Here is a 20217-nt window from a genome sequence, read left to right on the forward strand (position 1 = left end):
ACTAGTTGCTGGTGTCTGGTGTTGACAGCATTGTTTTTCTACTCTTATCTGAGGCTTCTAGCTGCAATACAGTGTACAGGCCTGCTTTTCTATCATGTAACAAACAAACAAATCATGTGTGCATAGTACCTTGGGAAGATGGCTCTCTTGGACTCCAGGTAAGCTTCCAGACACTTCTGTATCTCATCCAAAAGAGCATTGTTCTGCTGCAAAGTCTCCAACAGACCTTTTGGAATAAAACAACAGGCTTGTATGCAGTGTGTCAGCATAGTCGCCTTCATGAATGCATGTATTTGCATGTACAGTAATTCTGCCTTCGTCTTTCAGCATTAACATCCCTACAATGCTGTTTTAATGCATCGTGTTTGGTCACTGTGGCGCTGCAGAGGCACCGCAGACCACACAGACGACACCTGAGCGACATCTGCAATCATGCCTCGCCGGCTTAAAGTCTGAACTGGGTCCTGTCTGTCTTTTGTTGTTGTTGTGGGTGATGTGTTCAGCTGTGAGCTGCAAAGCTACAGCCGTGTGTGTAAAACAGCAACCATGAAAATAAAGAATGCTGAAAACCGCTGAAACACAGTCACATACCAGTCTGTGTGGCTGCATCAAAAGCATTGGGCATCCAGTTAACTTTAGCCATGATCTCTTCCCAGGACTTGTCAACTTTAAGAAACATTTCTGATTCAGCAGGCAGCTGTCTCTTTATGTCTGGAGCCAAAAAGATACTTTCTAGGTATAACCAGTTCCTTTGACATGTAAGCCACTCCTCCTAGAAAGGAAAAAAAGAAACACAGTGAGCAGACAGAGTATTTAAAATGCATAGGAATGAATGAAAAAACTCAACAATGTTCCCTTAAACCATCTACTGAACTCAGTAAACTTTGAAAAATAATTTTGCAAGTATTTTGTTTTCTTTTCTACAGCCACTGAGGAAAGCCAATGTGAATGAAACTGGATCTGCATTTAAGAAAGCAAACCTTTATTACAGCTGAACCAGTTTCACTTAGAAATAAACTATTTTAAAAGACTTTACCAATGTTTGGTTAAAAAGGATCAGCTGTGTCAGCAATTTCTTGACCCTCCCCTTGATGGGAGCTACATAGCGTGAGGATGCCACTGCGCCCACACTGATAATGCTGTCATCCAGGAGTACCTTCACACATAAATAAACACAGAGGGATGAAACATAAACATTTAGAGATACTGAAACACTGGTGATGTTTTACAATAGACTGCATGAAAGTGCAACTCATCACAACCTGGATATCATCCGTGCCTCCCAAGATAAAGACATCCTTAGTGTCACCATGGGACAGCACAGTAAACTCTGTGTTCTTCCACAAATCCTCCACCTGCAAGACCCATTAGGAGTGCTTCATCAACACGCAGTAACACATGGAATTTCTTAAATATCGTTTTGCATGCATGTTTATTCTCCCATAAACGTGAATTTCCAAAAGGAGCGTAGATATTGTGTTGAGTAGTGTGCTAAATCTGTCACTGCAGCCAAAACAGTTAACCTGTCTATGGTGGAAACATCTGCTGCATTAGACCTCTTATGCTATTATAGTTATAGCCATGTAACGTGTCGTATCTTGTCTTGTTAATTGGTTATGCAAACGTAGCTAACTGTTTCTTCCCTTTTACACTAATAGATTAGCATTTTTTCTCTGAAATCAAGTAACATTTGAGTGGCTTTTACTCATATTTGGGTATAAAATGTGGGGATAGTATATTAAATAGAGAGATATGTAAATGTAACTTCTAATTTAGTACTTTTAATGAGATGTAATATCTGTATAAATAGTTATATTTAACCCACATACCTTTGTGATAATGGTCTCCATTGATGCCTCACCTGAAGCTTGTCCTGAAACCTAAAAGTTAATATTTGTGTCAGTTCCTAAGGAGTTTGCCATAACTATAGTTGCAATTTAATGATGAGCTGATAAATTTGGGATCTCTAATCAATCTGTAACTTTTATTAGGTATTAGGATGTGTTGTGTACTCAGTAGTACCCAGAGTCTCCTAAGCAGAACAAGCAAATCTCATATTATATACATTTTACCTCCTGAATCTCCTTGCCATATGAGAAAACACTGAGCTCCTCTAAACCAGCTATGGTAAGTTCATCCACATTGAGGGAAGTCCCCACCAAAGACTCCAAAGTCTTCCAATGTTCCGGTTTCAGACATGGGTTACGAAGATCAGTGATCACAGGCAGCTAAAAAAAAGAACACATAAATACCACTTGGGCAGTCACAAAAACAGTCTATTACTTTCAGCCCATATTTTAATGTGGTATGATTTTATAAAGAGGCTGCTAGCAACATTATCTATGAAACAAAAAATATGAGATATTTCATAACACTTTTTTTCTACCCACTCTGTGCATCATCACGTCCACCTTGTTCTTCAGACAGGGAACTATATTGTTACGTGGCAGACCCTTTTCAAGCTGGTTGACGTACTTGTTGTATTTGTTGACTTGTGAGCTAAACTGCTCCATGTCCAGTTGTTGAAGCGTGCTCTAGTGATGGATAAAATGAAAGAACACAGTAGAGCTAATGGCATTCATTTATAAACTGTACTTTATAGTGTATGCATGGACAGACTTGCTATACAGTGGAGGAAATAATCATTTAATCCCCTGCTAAATTTGTAACTTGGCTCACTTACAAAGAAATGAACAGTGTCTTGTTTTCATGGTGAGAGACGGAATATCATCTAAATATCCATATAAATAAACAGTGCATAAAAGTTATAAATTATTTTGCATGTAATTAATTGAAATCATTAAGTGAAAGTATTTGTTCCTGAAGAAAAACATGACTTTGTACTTTACAGAGAAACCTTTGTTGGTAAGCACAGCGGTAAGATTTTTCTCGTAATTTATCACCAGGTTTGCACACAGGAGGGATTTTGGCCCACTTCTCTTTAATGGAAAACTCTCTAATCCTAAAAGATTTAGAGCTATCTTAACAGTCGCATGGCTGTTCCTTCCATAGATTTTTCTATCGGGATTCAGGTCAACAGACTGAATTGGCCATTCAATAACATTAATGTGCTTCCTATTTAGCCGCTCCATTGTTGCCTTGGTGGTATGTTAGGGTCATTGTCATGCTGGAAGATCCATCCACAGTGTTCTTCAGTGTTCTGGCTGAGGGAACTAAATTCCCAAGATTTTGTGTATAGGGCCCTGTCCCAGCTTGATATTACTTTTATCCAACCACAGCAATTTCTTCAAAGTCTTCTCTGAATCATTTAGATGTTTTTTTTTCTTGTCAAAGTTTATAAGTCAAGTGTACAGTTAGCTTTGATTTTGAGGCAGCACAGTATGAAAGAGAAGGTTTACAGATACAGAACATTTAATACCAGAGACAGACGCTGACTAACATGCTACATTTCATCTTTATTATTTTCTAGTTGTGTTAGTGTTGCCATCACAAGTCTTTAGGTCATCCATTGCATCCAACACTGGTCTAAGCAGTGATGTAGAAATCAACAATGGCTTCATAACTTCACACAAAGGATCCATGAGATGTCCAAAATCATCAAAGATAGCTGGAACATAGGCTCTGTCTAAATTATTTTCAGCCTTCCTTCTCGCTGTTTCCTTTTGTGATGTTTCAACATTTCCCTTCAGCTCCTCCAGTTTGTCCTTGTTTATCAGTGCACTTGAAAGATGGAGCAGACACATCAGAGTCAAAATCATAACTAAGCCTTTGGTAGTTGTGACACCACTCATGGTCAACTGTGCTGCTGCCATCAAAGTTTCTGCCAGTCACAAACAAACTGATGAATGCTGACATGAAGGACTGACACACACAAACTCACACACAGAGTGGCCTCTATGACACGGCTCAGCTGTGGGTGGGTCAAAGTACTTTCATTTCAATTCCAAAAAGTCACGTTCTCTGTGGGTTCATACTAGCTGTCTGTCATCCTGGTAACAGGGTAATATTTGTCAAATACAGACAGCTTTTATTTCATTATATAGTGACACGAAAATGGTTTAAAGCAGCTCCACATTTTTAACATTTGTATTTGTGAGTGTATGTTCAGACATTCAGACTGCAGACATTTCTTTTTTTTTCTTTTTTTGTGTCCCGTTTGGATCTTTAGTCATCAGAATTGTTGTCTTAAGGCCAAGAAAGATGCCAAGCGGATTTATTTTACCAAGTGGATCATCATGGCCTTGCCATATTGGTCCATTTGATTGACCTTTATTATAATTATGTATTTATTTTATTTTCGGTTGCTACAAATGGGACAGACATGACTGGGGGATAGGACAGGGAGAAAGAATGAAAGAAAGAGAGGGAGAGAAAGAAAGAAAAACAAGCAAAACACCTGGATCACCTGTATGGAGAAAAAAAACAGAAGAGAAAGCAAACAAAAAAAGAGCAACATAATAAAAAACAGCACCATCACAACAAACTAGCTAGCAGTAGATAACAGTAGATACTAAATATTAAACGATATTGTGCAGCACGCAAGATAGACAGCGCACAATGTGCTTTGAGGCAGCAGCCAAGAAAGGTGTAGTCCGTGTCTGTGAACACCCGTGTGCATACCTGTGTGGATCAGCATGTTTGTATTCCAAAGGTTTCTCCATGTAACGATCTGCTAGGGAGTGTGGGGAGCCATAGCCCCGTCTTCCAGGGTATGAGGGTACGGAGCAGAGGCCAGAGGGGGTTGCGGTGGCGTGCCCGCGGGCTCTGCCGGCAGCCAGCTGTGCCAGAGAGGACCGAGCTTCAGGCCCAGAGGCCAGAGGCCTGAGGGCATCCCATCCCCCGGAAGGGGCCCAGCCGGGCCACAGGCGCCAGGCCCCGCCAATCGGCCACCAGGAGTGAGCCGGTACATACATGAGCGCCCAGCCACAGACGACAAGGACCACCAACACACCAACGTCTGAGGGCATCAGCCACCGGCAGGGAGTGTGGTGAGGGGAGATAGGCCTCCGTACTTTAGAGGGCCTGAGATGTACCCAGAGAGGTTGAGTCTAAGACCCAACCTGACATATAGACACAGACGAACAGGCGTACGCGGACACAGACGTGCATTCCCACCCCATATGCACAACCAAATACTCGGCACTCACCCAACGTGTAGACAGACACAAATAGACACTGCACAGATAGTCGCACTCCCCAAACATACTCTATATCCCAGGTCCAGGTACCCCCGCCCTCAGAGGGGCAAGCCGCACCTAGACCCAGGAGATGTAACCCTTCTCTCTGGGGTGGAGGCAAGCGGACCACCTCCTTATCTGCAGTAGCAGGGAGGCCCCGCATCCCAGACCCCAATCTGACGGCCAGCACCTCCTCCCAGCCCCGACGGCTAACAGAACCGGGGTGAGTGAAGACCCCAAACCTCCCTGCGCCCACTCACAAATTGAGCAGGTGGTGAAAGAATTACTTTCAGTGCTGTAGATATAGAATTAAACGTTTGCACCTCACCTGCTGCCATCCGTTCTGTAAAGGGTCCCATTGCTCCAGAGAGGTCCAGAGCAACTGCTTTAGCTTGAACATTGCCGTCAGCTGCTCCAGTGACTCAAATTTGGTCACCTCCATCTTTATTAATTAAAAACAGAGAATGGGAGAGTAAGTTGTTTTCAGGTGGTCAGAAGTTTGGCTTTCAAAATTAAAGTAACAACTTTTTTTTAGCACACATTGAAACTGTTATGGCCTGATCTAATTTCTATGAAATATGTTTACATTGAAAGAAGAAATACCTTGAATTTCTTCTGGTAGGCTATGCAGGAGGATGCTTTGGCCTGTAGCTTTTCTATGGAAATCTTGATCTCCCTCAACAGCAGATGCACTTGTGATGAATCAGCATTGATGTCTAGAATTTGTGGATCCTACACATTGAAATCCACAAGTTTTTAATTATACCAAATGTATTTTGTTTTTTTTAATTGTCCATTAGTTAGCATTATTAAAAAGAAAAATAACAACAAAATTAAAAACAAAGTCATCATCTTTTTATACCTGCAATTTAAGCTGGATTTTCATGTCCTCCTGTTTGATTTCCTTTATATCCTTCTGCAAGCAGCTGCAAAACTTTTCCATAGTACCATTCCGCTGTAGCACTGCCTTTAGCATGACAGAGCTTAACGACTCAATAAAGGGTTCCAGTGCGGCAAACTTCACAAGATCTTCTGGTGGTGTGGGAACTGAGTACATGTTGATCAGATCGTACATTTTGGATACTGATTTCTGCTCTTCTTTTATTTCTATAATCTAGCAAAACAAAAAATGGAAATATGGAGTCAAGTAAAGCAGAGAAAGGAAGCTGAGGAAAAAGAAAACAAGCTGCTGTTTTATTGGTTTATCGGATTTAATTATTAAACAGGAGCGTCTCACCCTCTCCTGAATCTCATCCACAAATGTGAGAAAGTCAGCCAGCTGAGCTGTAGTAGAAGGACTGAAACCTAGTTTAACTTCGGCCTCACAAACTTCCGTCACTATGGCGTCTACTTTCCTCTTAGCGAGTTGGGTGAGCATGTGATTGATGACCTTAAATCACATTTTATGGTCAAAAACATTTCCAAATGTTTCCAAAATAATCAAGAGTAAAATTTAGATGAAAAACAAAAAACAAAATAATAATGGGAAAAAAAATACATTTTAGTGGACTAACTTATTGAGTGTATTGCATGCATGTGCAGATAGGCTAATCCTAACCTCCAGATTTCGGAGGGAAGATGACACAAGCTTCTCTTTGAGCTGTCCTTTGTCCACAACCAGTAAACCAAGATGTGTCCTCTGCTGAATACCCGCGGCTTCCTTTTGCTGTGTGGGGTATAACTTGAGCGCTTTTTGAAAGAAGGATAAATCTGTGAGATAAAATCAAGAATTATCAGCAAAAAAGGAAATAACATGTATCTTGTGGTTACTTTGCTTTTTGTAAACAAACCACAAGAACAATAAGTTAACAAGTAAAACTTATTAACTTATTATTCTTCGTGACTTTATTTTATTTTCTCCTATTCAGAAACATGTCCAATATCCCCATTTTGCTTTTTTAGACCGAACGTTTTCCCAAGAATATTAAAAGCATTTATAATGTAAGGTGTTCTAAAATAAACATAACAACCATCAAACTAAGAATGAAAAAAATGTTTTAAAAAATCAATATAGTATAGGCTACAACAATTGATTGACCCTGTACTGTTACCTAAACCTACAGTGATAAGAAAGATTCCATGTCATATCCATATCATTACGTACACTGACTTTTACTTGTAGAGAGACTCTGCCAAACTTGTAAAGAACAATTTAATTTGCTGAGAACAATCAAACTGTGGGGTCTATGATCCAAGCTATGATCTAAGATATAGAGGCTTCAACAGAGAGTGGAATGAATATGCTAAAACAAAATATTGCTGCAAACTGACTGCTGGCTACAAGAAGAGAATAATAATTTTCTTAATGGAGTAGAAATAATAATATGTAATGGTCTCTGAAGGTATGTGAATTTGGTGACAGCTTGAAGTATTAAAAGACAAAATGAAATATGTTTTGTAAGGACACAATTGAAATCACACTGAGTCATATGGATCCTGTCTGGGCAGTAAACTATAAAACATTTCCATAACAAAAAAACGCATTAAAGAAAAGCAGCAGGCCAAGAAAGGACCGAAAGGACCAATGCAAAAGTTAAATAAATATTAAAAAGCATATTATGAGGGAGGACATTTGTCATATTTCAACGATACACCCAGTGACAACACATGAATGTGCTGTTTTTAAGTGTCCAACTATCTGACAAATAAAACCTTTATCTTTTCAAAACAAAGACAAAAAACACAGAAATTTACAGAAAGCTCTAACAGTGTTGATGCTGATGTACTGCACATTACCTTGATCCTGTCCCTGCAGTGCATCCAGATCCAAACTTTCATTCTCCTTGTAGATTCTCAGAAAGTGCTCAAACATGTGTGAGTACACGTTTGCAGCAGCAAATACAATCTGGAATGACCTCTGAAGGAGAAAAATACATCAGCTCAGTTCAAAGCTATCAGGACGCCATGAGACCGTACGAAAACAACACAGTAAAAACACTGACCTGGATGCTTTGCTTTAAACTTTGCAGGTAGACGTCATTGTTTAGGATAACTTTCAAAGAGGGTGCATTTTCATATTTATTTACCACCTTCCAGAAACATATAAAACATTCAAATAAAATCCCATATTAATTGCAAATTAAAATTCAACATAACCATAATACTTCAATCATATCAAAAAATCTGACAATTTTAAGTATAAATATGAGGCAGGTTGAAAATATGTTGAAATAGATTGAAGAACGTCACTAACCTCACCCCTTTGAGGTTCAATCACTGAATTAAAAATAGGATCTTTAGTAAGATCCTTAACTGACGTCACCATGTTCTCAAAATGCTTGATAAAATCTGCAACAGTCTCCTGTAGGAAACAGAAACATAATGTTGATGGGTATTTTCTGATTAGAAACAAAAAAACTATACAGTGTAAAAACTAATCATACCCAGAAGTTCTCTTCAGAGGGTTTATAAGTCAAGCTGTTTGTGTCCAGGATCAACTCAGACATGAATACAGGATGGAATTGAGGAGCTTCTGACTCAATAGTCTGATGAAGATACATATATTGGCATAAACAAGAATGTGTTCTCTTGACATCTCGATTTCTCATGGCTACAAAAATAAATGCAATATTTTTACAGTTACTTGTACTGAATAATTCCCCTACCTTTTCATCCATCTCTTTTTCAGTACAGTCAGTGGCAGCGTCTGAGTCAAGGGTCCAGCTTTGAATGATGGCATTGCTGGGTGTTGGACCTGCCTGCACTTGCAGGAGAGTCAGTATTTCATCCACTGCAATCACTGCACAGCTGTGCAAGGTGGTGATAACCAAATAGTCAACAAGTCGAACAAAGCTGGGCAGGTAAGAAACAAAGACATCGTTAGTGTGACAGATGTGCTTGAGCCATGATTATCTGTTCTGTATTTTTGCCATTTTGCTTATTTACTTATGTGAGTGTTTTGTTATTAAAACAAAAAAGTACAGTATGCTTAATATACAAATCAATACAGAAAACATATTACATTTTGGGAAGCAAAGACAGAAATAAAATGCACCCACTGGATGACGTGGTTGAAGAAAAAAGACATGTTGGTCCCTGATGCGTTCTTCTTTTCTTGTTCTGTGACAAACCGAGCATGAACAGGCTTTGAACTTTGTGATCTACATCTGGATATACAAATCAACTTTCTCTATTGTGTCAAGACTATCTCTGCAACCTACATCCCCACAGCGCAGCATGGATACTCTTTAAGTACCTATAATGCGTGTAGTGTGCGTAACATCAGCATGTCTGCTTAAATTGTAAGAAGAGAGCTGGTCACCCCGACCTCTTCAGAGATGGCTGTTGTCTCCCCCTACACAAACTAGTGAAAAGCTTGGGTGCTTCACCAACCTGCTGTCGTAGCCATTTTTGCCACGTGAAATCTGGCCAGTTAGAGGAAAAGTCAGGCTGCTTTCATTCATCCTACCCAACTCACCAGACAGTTACAAAAAAACATTGTGCTGTTGGCAATTGCTACCTGACTCTCAGAGTCACATTTCAACAGTCGCAGCGACAGAAAACTGCATCACACCCATAGTTTTTAGAACCTGTATAACATTAAGTATATGACGTGTGATTGTTACCCAAATTACTCCAGCACATTTCCCAGACAGAATATGGCTAGCCCAGTGGATGACACCTATTTAAGTTGTGGAATAAATATGCCTATAGAGGGTGGCCATGGTAAGTGTGTGTATTACTTAGGCCCAGACCGTGCCCATGTGGCTAGCAGGGGTCTAGCCTAATGCCTGAACTGCCTGAACAGCTGCATATGCTTGGTTTTCTCATGGTGTCTTACAGAGTCCACTGAAGGAAGTCTTTGAATTATACAGAGTCCATATAAGCCTATGGACACATGGAGTTCATATGGACTCTTACATATGAAATATGTAAGACAGAGAGATGAAAGAGAACAGTTGGTTACATTGTAACCCAGATTCTCAGAGTGAAGAGACTATCTCTCCAGTTCCAACCTGCTCAGAAAGGTCTTCAAGCCAAGGTTAACCTATGTGGCTTATATAGCCACAGTGGCAATTAGTTCGTGGCCACCAGCATGTGTCTTAAACAGTATCCACATCATGTACGCACCAACACGAGCTTTAGCATCCATCAAGTAGCGGCCACAGGTATAAACTGTCTCCTCCTTTACTAGTTCATGAAACCCCTTCAGGTCGCTGTATGCCTGATAATAAGAAAGAAAGCAATAATGTAATAATAACCTTATAACCAATGTAATGAAACAGACAATATCAGTATATACATACACATACACATATATATATGAAAAGTTCTTATACAACTGCACCTCTTGTAGTTGTTTGATCTTACTGTCCTGGAATTCCTGCAGTGTGTATGCATACTTTTTCTTCACGTGACAGAAGCCTGTTTCAATAAGTTGGCAGCACATTTTCCTAATATCCATCAGTGCAGGACTTAGATTCTGATTAACATAGACAAATGTAAAGAACATGATAAAAGAACCACACTTTTATTAAAATCTGTATAATTCAAAGACTTTCTCTCTCTGAAAATATTTAGAGCTCACTAAAAACAGACTTCAGTTTGTACATACACATACCGGGATGACAATAAACAAATTTTTTTGTAGTGACTCCCTGGCCAAAGTCATCTTGTTGGCACGAACATTTCTGTGCCAGACATAGAAAGGTTTCCATAGTCTGTAGCGTGCAAAGAAGGGGATGCATCGCAGCTTGCATACGTTCTTTTCCCAGCGCTTCACAATTAGCAATCCTGCATCATCACCATCAGACTCCGAAATCACAGTTTGACTGTCAGTCAAAACAAAGTCAGTACTGTGGTACTCATTAAGTTGAGATTTGGAAGTATAGTCCCACTGTATATAACTCTTAATGGGAAGCCTTGGGAAAGGGGGGGTTGACATCACACCCTTTAAGGGCTGAGGAAAGAAGAGAGAAGTTAAGTTTTCCAGTTATAGTGGCAATTATGACAGAAAATTGCTTTAGACATATTTTGGAACTACCTATTCACTGTACACTATAGATATTGTTTACTGATGTACTACAGCACTATATTGCTTTTTAATGTAAAATATGCTACCATTATTACAAATTCCTCAAACAAGCTTTATTTGTCACCTACACAATCATACAGAGTATGATACGCAGTGAAATGTTTCGCGTCTGAGCTGCTGACAGGCTGCAGAAGTAGCCACACCATTCCAGGGCTTGGTTTTTAGCATGGGGGGTCTAACCAGGACCCTTACTTAATGGATACTGGGTGGGAATCGAACTTCCGACTCCCACTCCAAAGGTGTGTAGTGTTACCGCTACATTATCAAGCTGCCTGAATATGTCAAGGGACCTCTTTTATGATACAGTATTTACTTTAACTAACTTTAACTTATAAATACTAGACTAGAGTACTTTCTGTACTGTGTGTGCAATGCTTGCGACATCAGACAAGGGCTGGTCACACAATATTTTAAAGGGCAAGCTTTTTTAAAATCATACCTATTGACTTCTCATACCTGTTGGACATTTTTAGTGGATGGCAGAGGAGGTAGGTGGACAGCTTCATGGTGCCTTTGTTTCAGATCTTTTGGTGTGGATGACTGCTCAGAGGCTTTTAAGTGTTGGAGACTCGGTTTCTTAGGTCTCACAAGCCTCTTTGGCACAACCTACATTAAAGGTAAGCAAAAAACTGCATAAGCTCATAACAGTTTGATTCTTTTATGGATGTGAAAAGATTTATAACGATAGCTTGACTAACTTCCTAAAGAAAATGCAGTGTGAATGCTGAAAGCTGAATGGTTTGAGTTGAACTGCTGTAATTATTGAATTATTTAAGGAACATGTTGAAGCTGTTGAAATATACTAAATCATTCCAAAGTGCAGAACTGGTGAAAGCCAAAGTTTGCACACAAAAATGTAGAAGAATGAGTGTTAATATTTCATCTGGATTTGATTAAAAAAACTCAAAGCGTGTACTGCTAAATATATAAACACTGGCAGCCACCAGAATAACCCCTCAGCCTCCTAGTAGATGCAGCTATGACATACATCCTCAGTGACTTCCTTTTCAGTTATTGCATTCACATGATTTCATAAAATAGGGCATGTTTATGCCTTTATTGGATAGCTCAGCAGTGAAAACAAACTGGGGGACAGGAACGTGGGGAGACAGAGGGCGAAGACACCCATCAAAGGCCCAATGGTTGGACTTGTTCTTGCGCCACTACACTCTGGCTATGTGGAATATGGTCACCTGTGGCCCCTTGTGCAGACAATGCAATTCCAAAAAGTGAAGCAATGCATAGTTGGATACAGTTTTAGCCTAGAAACCAGGCAGAATGAATCCCTTAAACCCTTAATCCCAGGTGAATATTTGATAGTTTTGAGACGTTTACATTATCACTGTAAGAGGCACCTTCTAAAAAAAAACCCCCAAACAAACCAAACTAAATAAATTGTACAACACAGTATTAAGCAACAAATTGCCACAAATGCTGATGTAGCAAATATGATACAAATTAAAGCTCATAGTAGGCTTTTTTCATACATATTATCGTCTAATACCTGTTGGTCAGTGGCATCTTTAGAGGATGGCTGAGAAGTTAGGTCGATAACTTCACGGCGCCGTTGCTCCAGACTTTTAGATGACTGTGGCTCTGTGTACCAACCTGGAAAAATCATCTCTTCGCGAGCTTTTAAATGTAGAACACTGGGCTCGTTTCGTTTTACACATCTCTTCAACACACCCTACATTTAAGGAAAGCAAAAGACATGCAAAAGCCCCTATCATTTCATTTATTTTATGGATAAGCAAAAACTCCTATGGATGACACTGGGTATACAGTAAACTGGATCTCATACCATCTACCATTTGAACTTAATAAGCCAAGTCTCACCTGGGGATCTCTGAATGGAGGCTTTGGTGGGTCAGGGGGCTTCTGTAGTTCAGGAAGCTTTTGCAGCAGCTCTGTGACAGTATCAAGTAGAAACCAAACTTATTCCTAACATTTGCAAAAGAGGTTGACTACCCGAGACTTACTGGTTATATGTCACTCACTATAATTTTAAAGACATAAAGGCCTAGATGACCTCTAATTTCCTGTTTCTAAATTCAGATAGAAATCTTAGAAATGGTGTCTAACCAGATTCTTACTCTGGATGGCATTACCTGGGCTCCAGTAACACTGGGAGGAATCTTGAAGTTTTGACCAGGAAATGTCCTTCAATGTGCATATTAAGCAAATATGTAGGACTGCTTTCTTGCATTTACGCAAGATCCCTTTAATTAAAAACATTCTTGCTCAGGGTGATGCTGAAAAATTACTTCATGCATTTATTACTTCTAGGCTGAACTATTGTAATTAATTTGATGCGGAGACTCCCGCAACACTACACAAGCAAAAGTAATGAGAAACAACTTTATTCAGTGACCAACTGACCAACTGATTTTTTAACTACATTTTTCCATCATCTTCCTCTTTTAATGTTCCTGTACTTATATTTACTTTTAAATTTTATCTTTTTTTATTCTTTATATTAACTTATTTGCATCTTTCTGTGTAATTTTGAGTATGTATTACGTTAAGACATGTGGGGATTTTTTCCCTCCCCTTTTAATCTTTAATGGTTTAGTCCAGAATCGAAGGCTGTGACTTGGGCTGTGACTTAACTAAATGACCAATACCACCTCGTTAAATGTCAGTTGGTCAGCTGGTTTATTTGTGAAGGTTTAATTATCCATTTGAAATTGTTTTCTGTTTCCTGGCTTTTACTTAAACACAAACTGTTTTACATTTTACAATGACCCTCATGAAGGCTACAAGCCGAAATGTGTTGGTCACTTAATAAAGTTGTTTCTCATTACTTTTAAGTGTTGCTGGAGTCTCTGCGTCATTAGATCCTTATCTTCTCCATGCAGTAGGTGTAGTTGTGCCAGAAATATTTGTTACTATTGTAATTCATTAACTAAAAGCTTTGAAACCCCTTCAGTTGATCCAAAATGCTATAGTGAGAGTACTGACAGGCACTAGAGAGATTAAGCATATTTCTCCTGCATTAGCTTCTCTTCATTGGCTCCCTGTTAAATTGAGAATTTAATTTAAACTCCTTCTGATCACATACAAGGTCTTGAATAATCACCCCCCATCTTATCTTAAAGACATCATAGGACCATAGGACTTTGCTGTCAGACTGGTTGTTTACTTGTAGGTTTCTAGGATATTTAAAAGTAAAACAGGAGACTAGCCTTTTAGACCTTTAAGGCTTTTAGACCCTTTTATTATGGAACCAGCTCCCAGTTTGGATTCAGGACACAGACACCCTCTTTACTCTTAAGATTAGACTTAAAAACTGTAATTTATTTTTGCAATGCATATGTTTAGCGCTGGATCATGTGACCCTGAAGCCTGCTTAGTTATACTGCAATAGACCAAGGCTGCTGGGGGCTTCCTACAATGCACTTAGTGTTTCTTCTTCATTCACCTTATTTAAATACACCACTCTGCATTTATTCATTGGTTATTATTGTCTCTCTTCCACAGCCCGTGTTTTGTCCTGTCTCACTCCCCACACTCTCACACTCTTGATGGCTGCCCCTCCCTGAGCCTGGTCATGCCGGAGGTTTCTTCCTGTTAAATGGGGAGTTTACCTTCCTACTGTCGCCAAGTGTTTGTGCTCAAGGATTCGTCTGATTGTTGGGGTTTTCTCTGTACAATATACTAGTGATGGGATTTCCGGCTCTTTTTAGAGATCCGGCTCTTTCGGTTCGGCTCACTAAAAAGAGCCGGCTCTTTCGGCTCCGAACCGGCTCTTCAGGTTGTTTTGTTGCTTTAATTAATTTATTATTAACAATAATATAAAATTATGCACAAAAGGAATTACTAACATAAAAACAAGTGGTTTTATTTATATATGTTTATATATAAATATATGCGGTGGCCCCTAGAGACAAAACACGTACAAACTCCAAAACACATTTCTAGCATGAACTGAACTTCCAAAGCAGAGCTACTAGATCACTTAAATTACACAATTGAAAGCATGTGTGTATTGTTTGTGTATTTATACACAGGCACTCATATATATATTCAAATAATTTAAAAAAAAGTTCATTTACCTGTTATTACCACACACCAAATCCGGTCGTTGGTACTTGCTGGCTTGTGTAGCCACAAGATAACAAAGTCTCAACACTGCGCCCAGCATCCTGGAGCACTTCTGTTCTCTTTTGTACGTGTTTTGAGTTTTTATGTGCTTCTGAGTTTTTATATGCTTCTGAGTTTTTACGTGCTTCGGAGTTTGTACGTGTTTTTACGTGTTTTGGAGTTTTTACGTGTTTTGGAGTTTGTACGTGTTTTTACGTGTTTTGGAGTTTGTACATGCTTCAGAGTTCGTACGTGATTTGAAGTTTGTATGTGCTTTGTCTCTAGGGGCCACCGTAAATATACTTTTATTTATTCACTCCACATAAAATGTAATAAATAAATCATATAATACAAAAATCAACTATTCACATTTCAAGTTTTAACTATTTAAATTTTCAGCTTTTTCCTTTCACAAATTTAAAGTGAAAAAAACACAAAACACTGCAAACCACAACACAATTAAATATAAATTATAATATGAAAACTAAAAGAACATGCATATTCTCTGTCATATGGACCTGCATGAATAAACTTTCTCAATCCTTTATCATCTGCAACCGAAAATAGTTGTGGATGATTACTATACCTTTCTAATGTTGTTGTCCCTGCCTCTCTTTCTCTCTCTCTGGCTCTGTTCCTGTGCTACTGAGTGTAACTACCGCCCCTCCCCCCTCTGCCCAGCGTAAAGCACAAGGCTCGCGTGCAGAGTGAAGCGGAAAAAAAGTGCGAGAGAGAGGCTGAGAGAAAGAAGAAAAAAAAAACCCACGTGACGGCTTGCGATAAGGAGCCGGCTCGCGTCGTTCACGTCAAAGAGCCGGCTCTAAGAGCCATTTCGTTCGCGAACGACCCATCACTACAATATACAGCGTCTTGAGGCGACGGTTGTTGTGATTTGGCGCTGTATGAACACAAATGAACAGAATAATGGATGTACCCACCTGGGGAGCCACTAGCACTTCTTTGGGCAGGGAGGATCGGCTGCGCGCCCCTCGCAGTTGAGTCCATATTCTCGTCCCTGAGAGAGTAAAAGGACAAGAGGACAGGAAGTGCAAAAAGCAAGTGCACAGTGTGATGCAACTAGCTAAAGTCACGTACTTAAAACGCTGGAAAACGTCGAAGCGAACTGACAGTTGGCCTGTACTGAACCTACCGTTAAGTTAGAAAACGTTTTCAACTTCGTTGATGCCTGATGACAGTGTTGTGATTGCAGTCACCTTGTATTTAAGCAGGCTATCGAATCAAATATTCAGCACCAGAATATCTTATTGTTCTCTCAAAATAATAATTAAACTGCCTTAGTGTTTAGAGCTTTGTCAAACTAGCTACAAAGCGCTGTACCGTCACCGAATGAGGTTTACGGTCTCCTAGCAACAAAATTATTTCCCAGCATGCAACGCAGCCTAACGTCCCTTGTTTGGCATTTTACTACAAACACAGCCCTCGAGTGAAAGTGGTCTATATGCAGTTATTGCAAGCATCCGTGTAATTTGTATGAGACTACAGGGTGTCAGCGCTCCACACGTTCATCTTCTTCCACAGCTGAGCAAAACAAAAGAGTTTCATCCCCTTAACAGGCATATAACAGCTAAGAGTTAAATGAAATATACAGTAAAAGGCAGTAAAAACAACGTTTATGTCCCATTATGTCTGGCAAAATTTGGAAAACGGAATTCAACGGAATATAAATATCCTAATTTATTACGCAAAATGTAATTGGAATTGAGGTGTCCTTCTTATCATACTGACATCATGAGACTATTGTACTAGTCCTTTACAGGGATCATCTGCTGGCAGCTTGTCATACTGCATATGTCAGTTAGATATACACTGAGTAAACCACAAATATCTCAGTGTTAAATCTTTTACTTTTTTAAAGCATCTAAAAGTACTAAGGGACATATGGTGGAATTATAATTTTCCATTACCACAAATATAATTATTTTCCCAGACTGTTGTTCATAGATGCAAGCTTTGCATTTCACAATCATCAGTGAATCTTCACAATATCAGTCCAATTCATTCGTTTCTAAACGAACTCAGTTTGTTTCAGTTCTAGGTTCATTCTATACATATTTACTAAGCACAGGACATATTATTCTTATATATGCATTATGTGAAAAAAAAATCATTTAAAAAAATCATAAAATATCATTTTAGAGCTCATATAATCGAAAGCATCTGCCGAACCCTTAAAATAATAGCTGTGCAGTTATTTAAAGTTTGGATCTCGACATAGGAGAAACCAAACAGCCACTCCATCACATTTTACATTACTCAGAAATACTCTCCTTGTTATTCAAACATCCAACTCTTAACTCATAAAACGATATGTTCTACACATTGAAATAAAGACATCATATAATTAATAATTAGGATATCATAAATGCAGCTGACATCACTAATGTGTCCAATGTTTTGGCATTTCCATTGTCTTTAAGGGAACTCAATACAAGGATCTGACACAAATAATATACATTCAAATGATAATGAAATAGCCCTTTAAACTGAACTTTAAGTACAAGATAAGCAGTCACTTACATGGTTTTCTCTGTTCATCAAAAACACTTCATTTTATTAGAAAGAAATATCATTTTCTATTCTCCAAAACAAAAGTTTAAGGTTTTGGAATGGGACTAGGGTTTCAATCATAATCAGTGATGATCTACTTTGGTACACTGGTCCAAGCTTGGTCTCTTGTTTTGTTTTTTTTAAAGACAAAACCCCCCCCGCATGGCATAATCACATGGCTTAGTGTAGGAGCTTGAAGGGGAATTTTATCAACTTTGGAAATGGACAATTTTCATTTTCAAAGTTCAGTGGTTCTTTCAATGGTTTTGGGACTGTTTCTCATTGAGCTGTTGCTAGGTAGATTAGAAATTGTTGAGATTTTAAGGAACCAATTAAATGCATTTTCTAGATGTTCAAATTTACTCCTTCACTGTAGTTGTATATTAGAAATATCTGTATCTTTCATTTGTTTCCTCCACATTTTCAGTTGCTTTGATGCGTTCTCGTTGTATGTGATATGTGAGTTTTCTCCTCTTGAAGCAGCCCAACTTGAGAGAGACGAAAGAAAAAAAGAATCATTAGACCAGATAGTAAAACCATTATTTCAATATGCTTAATCAAGTTACACTTAAATTAACATAAAGATAAAAGTCTTTAAGTCTCACCTTAAACAGCACGACTGTGATTACAATCAGGAGCACGAGTCCTAAACTAACTCCAGTTGAAATAATCAGCAGTTTATTTGGAGGGATAATGAAATCAAACTGAACTTCAATCTGTTGCCAGAGAAAACAGAAAAGAAATCTAAGTGCTACCCAACTCTTTTTAATGTTGACCCATCTAGTAGTATTATTTGAATGAGTGAAGACTGCAGGTACCCTTCTCATTGGAAACTGGAACGGCGTAAAATCGTCTTTTTTCTGTGGGTCATAAATATAATAAATTAGGTTTACTGAAAAAGCAATGACAGAAATATGTTGTGGTCAAACTTAGACATACCTTTTGTTTAAGAGATTCCAACACAAACCGATCCTTGTTGTAGCCAACATGTATAGAACTTACAAATTTTACATTTCCACTGTCTCCAGTGTATTTTTTGAGAAAAGGAAGATTCTGTAAGTTAAGATCAGATTAACAAGATTTTCTATATTTAATATAAAAATGTATATGTGGAGTATATTTTGTCTGAATATTTAGTTATTACATACGGCTGGCTTCTGTTCAAGGTCTCGGAAATTTGCTTTTCCCAACAGGGTAAACTCAGCGGCTGAATATTTCTCCAAATTGAAACTTTTGCAGACCATGGTTATGCACTTATTTTCTAGCAAGCAATCCTGTAATGGAACCAGAGGTTTAGTTTTTTAAGAGAGACCTATTAGGCTTTTCCTGACTTTCTGTCATACACTCACTGGCCACATTTTTAGTTACATCTGTTCAACTACTTTTTAACACATATATCTAATCAGCCAATCAAATGGCACGCAATACATTGCATTTAGACATGTAAACTTTGTCAAGATTACCTGATTGCGTTCAATCTAAGCATTAGATTTGGGATTATTTATGTGATTTGTGTGACTTTAAATAAAATATAAGAGGTATAATAAGATGCAAGCCATCAATCCCAACCATCCTACCTGTCACCGGATACCAAGCTAGATTAAGAGGTGGGCACAGGAGGAGACCGATGGTTTATGACAAATTTTGGCTTTGTATTATGTTCCTGGAACCTTCTGATTATGATAAAAGTTAGCTTAAGTAAGAAAATTAGCTAAAATGGCTTATTTAAGAGAGAGCCTCGATTGAAAGGCTACAGCAAGGTCCACTGTAAGAAAATGATGTCATTATTCTGAACTGTGAACAATGCAGAGTGATTCCAGTAGAGTACAAGCATAAAAACACAGAAACAAACACAACAGGTTACGCTTATGATTTGACAATGTTGTGAAAGTTTAAGCATATAGTCAATATACAAGCAATATTTTTTATGTGAAATCCGTTGTACTTACCTCAGACGTCTGGTTAGTAGTGGCTGTGCACTGCGTTTTGTTCTTAAAGAGACAGAGTATGGTAAGCTTTAAGGCTCTATATTTTCATATCCAGCACCAGTATGACTGAGAAATGTTCTGGCAGACACAAAGTTACCTCCTTGACAAAGACTTCATAGCTTTTTATTTCAAAGTTATGCTCCAGTTCAGTTGGGAAGAACATGGTAACATTGACAGGAAAATCCTTAAAACCAAAGTTATCTATCTGTAAATTGGTAGAGAGAGAATGGTCATTTTAAATACATACATTTTTTGTATATTTTAGTTTATGTATGAATATCAAAATATTGATACCACCCTCCCATCTGCCAGCTACAGTCAGTAAGTGTAGCTTAACATTTACTTGAACCTATCGATATTGTTTTGGGACCACTGTCCAAAGTAAATGTTGGTATTTTTATTGATC

General features: G+C 38.6%; 2 protein-coding genes across 8 annotated transcripts in view; both read right to left on the reverse strand.

The window, feature by feature from the left end:
• The window catches only part of dnah6 (dynein, axonemal, heavy chain 6), a 53839-nt gene extending 36967 nt beyond the window's left edge, over positions 1 to 16872 (reverse strand). Inside the window, exons 1-26 of one of the 3 annotated variants that reach the window (XM_082537583.1) lie at positions 16406 to 16872; positions 16194 to 16270; positions 13009 to 13079; positions 12677 to 12859; positions 11629 to 11778; positions 10699 to 11037; positions 10426 to 10560; positions 10209 to 10302; positions 9137 to 9197; positions 8744 to 8930; positions 8522 to 8623; positions 8332 to 8439; positions 8081 to 8167; positions 7875 to 7995; positions 6697 to 6848; positions 6376 to 6528; positions 6001 to 6252; positions 5742 to 5870; positions 5467 to 5580; positions 2391 to 2534; positions 2073 to 2228; positions 1830 to 1880; positions 1263 to 1355; positions 1037 to 1156; positions 592 to 772; positions 130 to 226 (exon numbers count right to left, since the gene is read on the reverse strand). In XM_082537583.1, the coding sequence (XP_082393709.1) occupies positions 130 to 226; positions 592 to 772; positions 1037 to 1156; positions 1263 to 1355; positions 1830 to 1880; positions 2073 to 2228; positions 2391 to 2534; positions 5467 to 5580; positions 5742 to 5870; positions 6001 to 6252; positions 6376 to 6528; positions 6697 to 6848; positions 7875 to 7995; positions 8081 to 8167; positions 8332 to 8439; positions 8522 to 8623; positions 8744 to 8930; positions 9137 to 9197; positions 10209 to 10302; positions 10426 to 10560; positions 10699 to 11037; positions 11629 to 11778; positions 12677 to 12859; positions 13009 to 13079; positions 16194 to 16260 (3347 nt within the window). In that variant the 5' untranslated portion in view covers positions 16261 to 16270; positions 16406 to 16872. The other 2 variants (XM_082537584.1, XM_082537585.1) reach the window with 2 other exon arrangements.
• Positions 16873 to 16937: 65 nt separating this feature from the next.
• The window catches only part of LOC309709133 (integrin alpha-L-like), a 29234-nt gene continuing 25954 nt past the window's right edge, over positions 16938 to 20217 (reverse strand). For 3 of the 5 annotated variants that reach the window (XM_082537592.1, XM_082537594.1, XM_082537591.1), the window contains 7 exons: positions 19909 to 20016; positions 19773 to 19814; positions 18972 to 19097; positions 18763 to 18876; positions 18642 to 18683; positions 18429 to 18539; positions 16938 to 18311 (listed from right to left, as the gene is read on the reverse strand). In XM_082537592.1, coding sequence (XP_082393718.1) covers positions 18207 to 18311; positions 18429 to 18539; positions 18642 to 18683; positions 18763 to 18876; positions 18972 to 19097; positions 19773 to 19814; positions 19909 to 20016 — 648 coding nt within the window. In that variant the 3' untranslated portion in view covers positions 16938 to 18206. The remainder of the gene's footprint in view (positions 18312 to 18428; positions 18540 to 18641; positions 18684 to 18762; positions 18877 to 18971; positions 19098 to 19772; positions 19815 to 19908; positions 20017 to 20217) is intronic. The other 2 variants (XM_082537593.1, XM_082537595.1) reach the window with 2 other exon arrangements.

Source organism: Aulonocara stuartgranti (genome assembly GCF_965226115.1).
Source record: "Aulonocara stuartgranti genome assembly, chromosome: 6".
Classification (NCBI taxonomy): Eukaryota; Metazoa; Chordata; class Actinopteri; order Cichliformes; family Cichlidae; genus Aulonocara; species Aulonocara stuartgranti.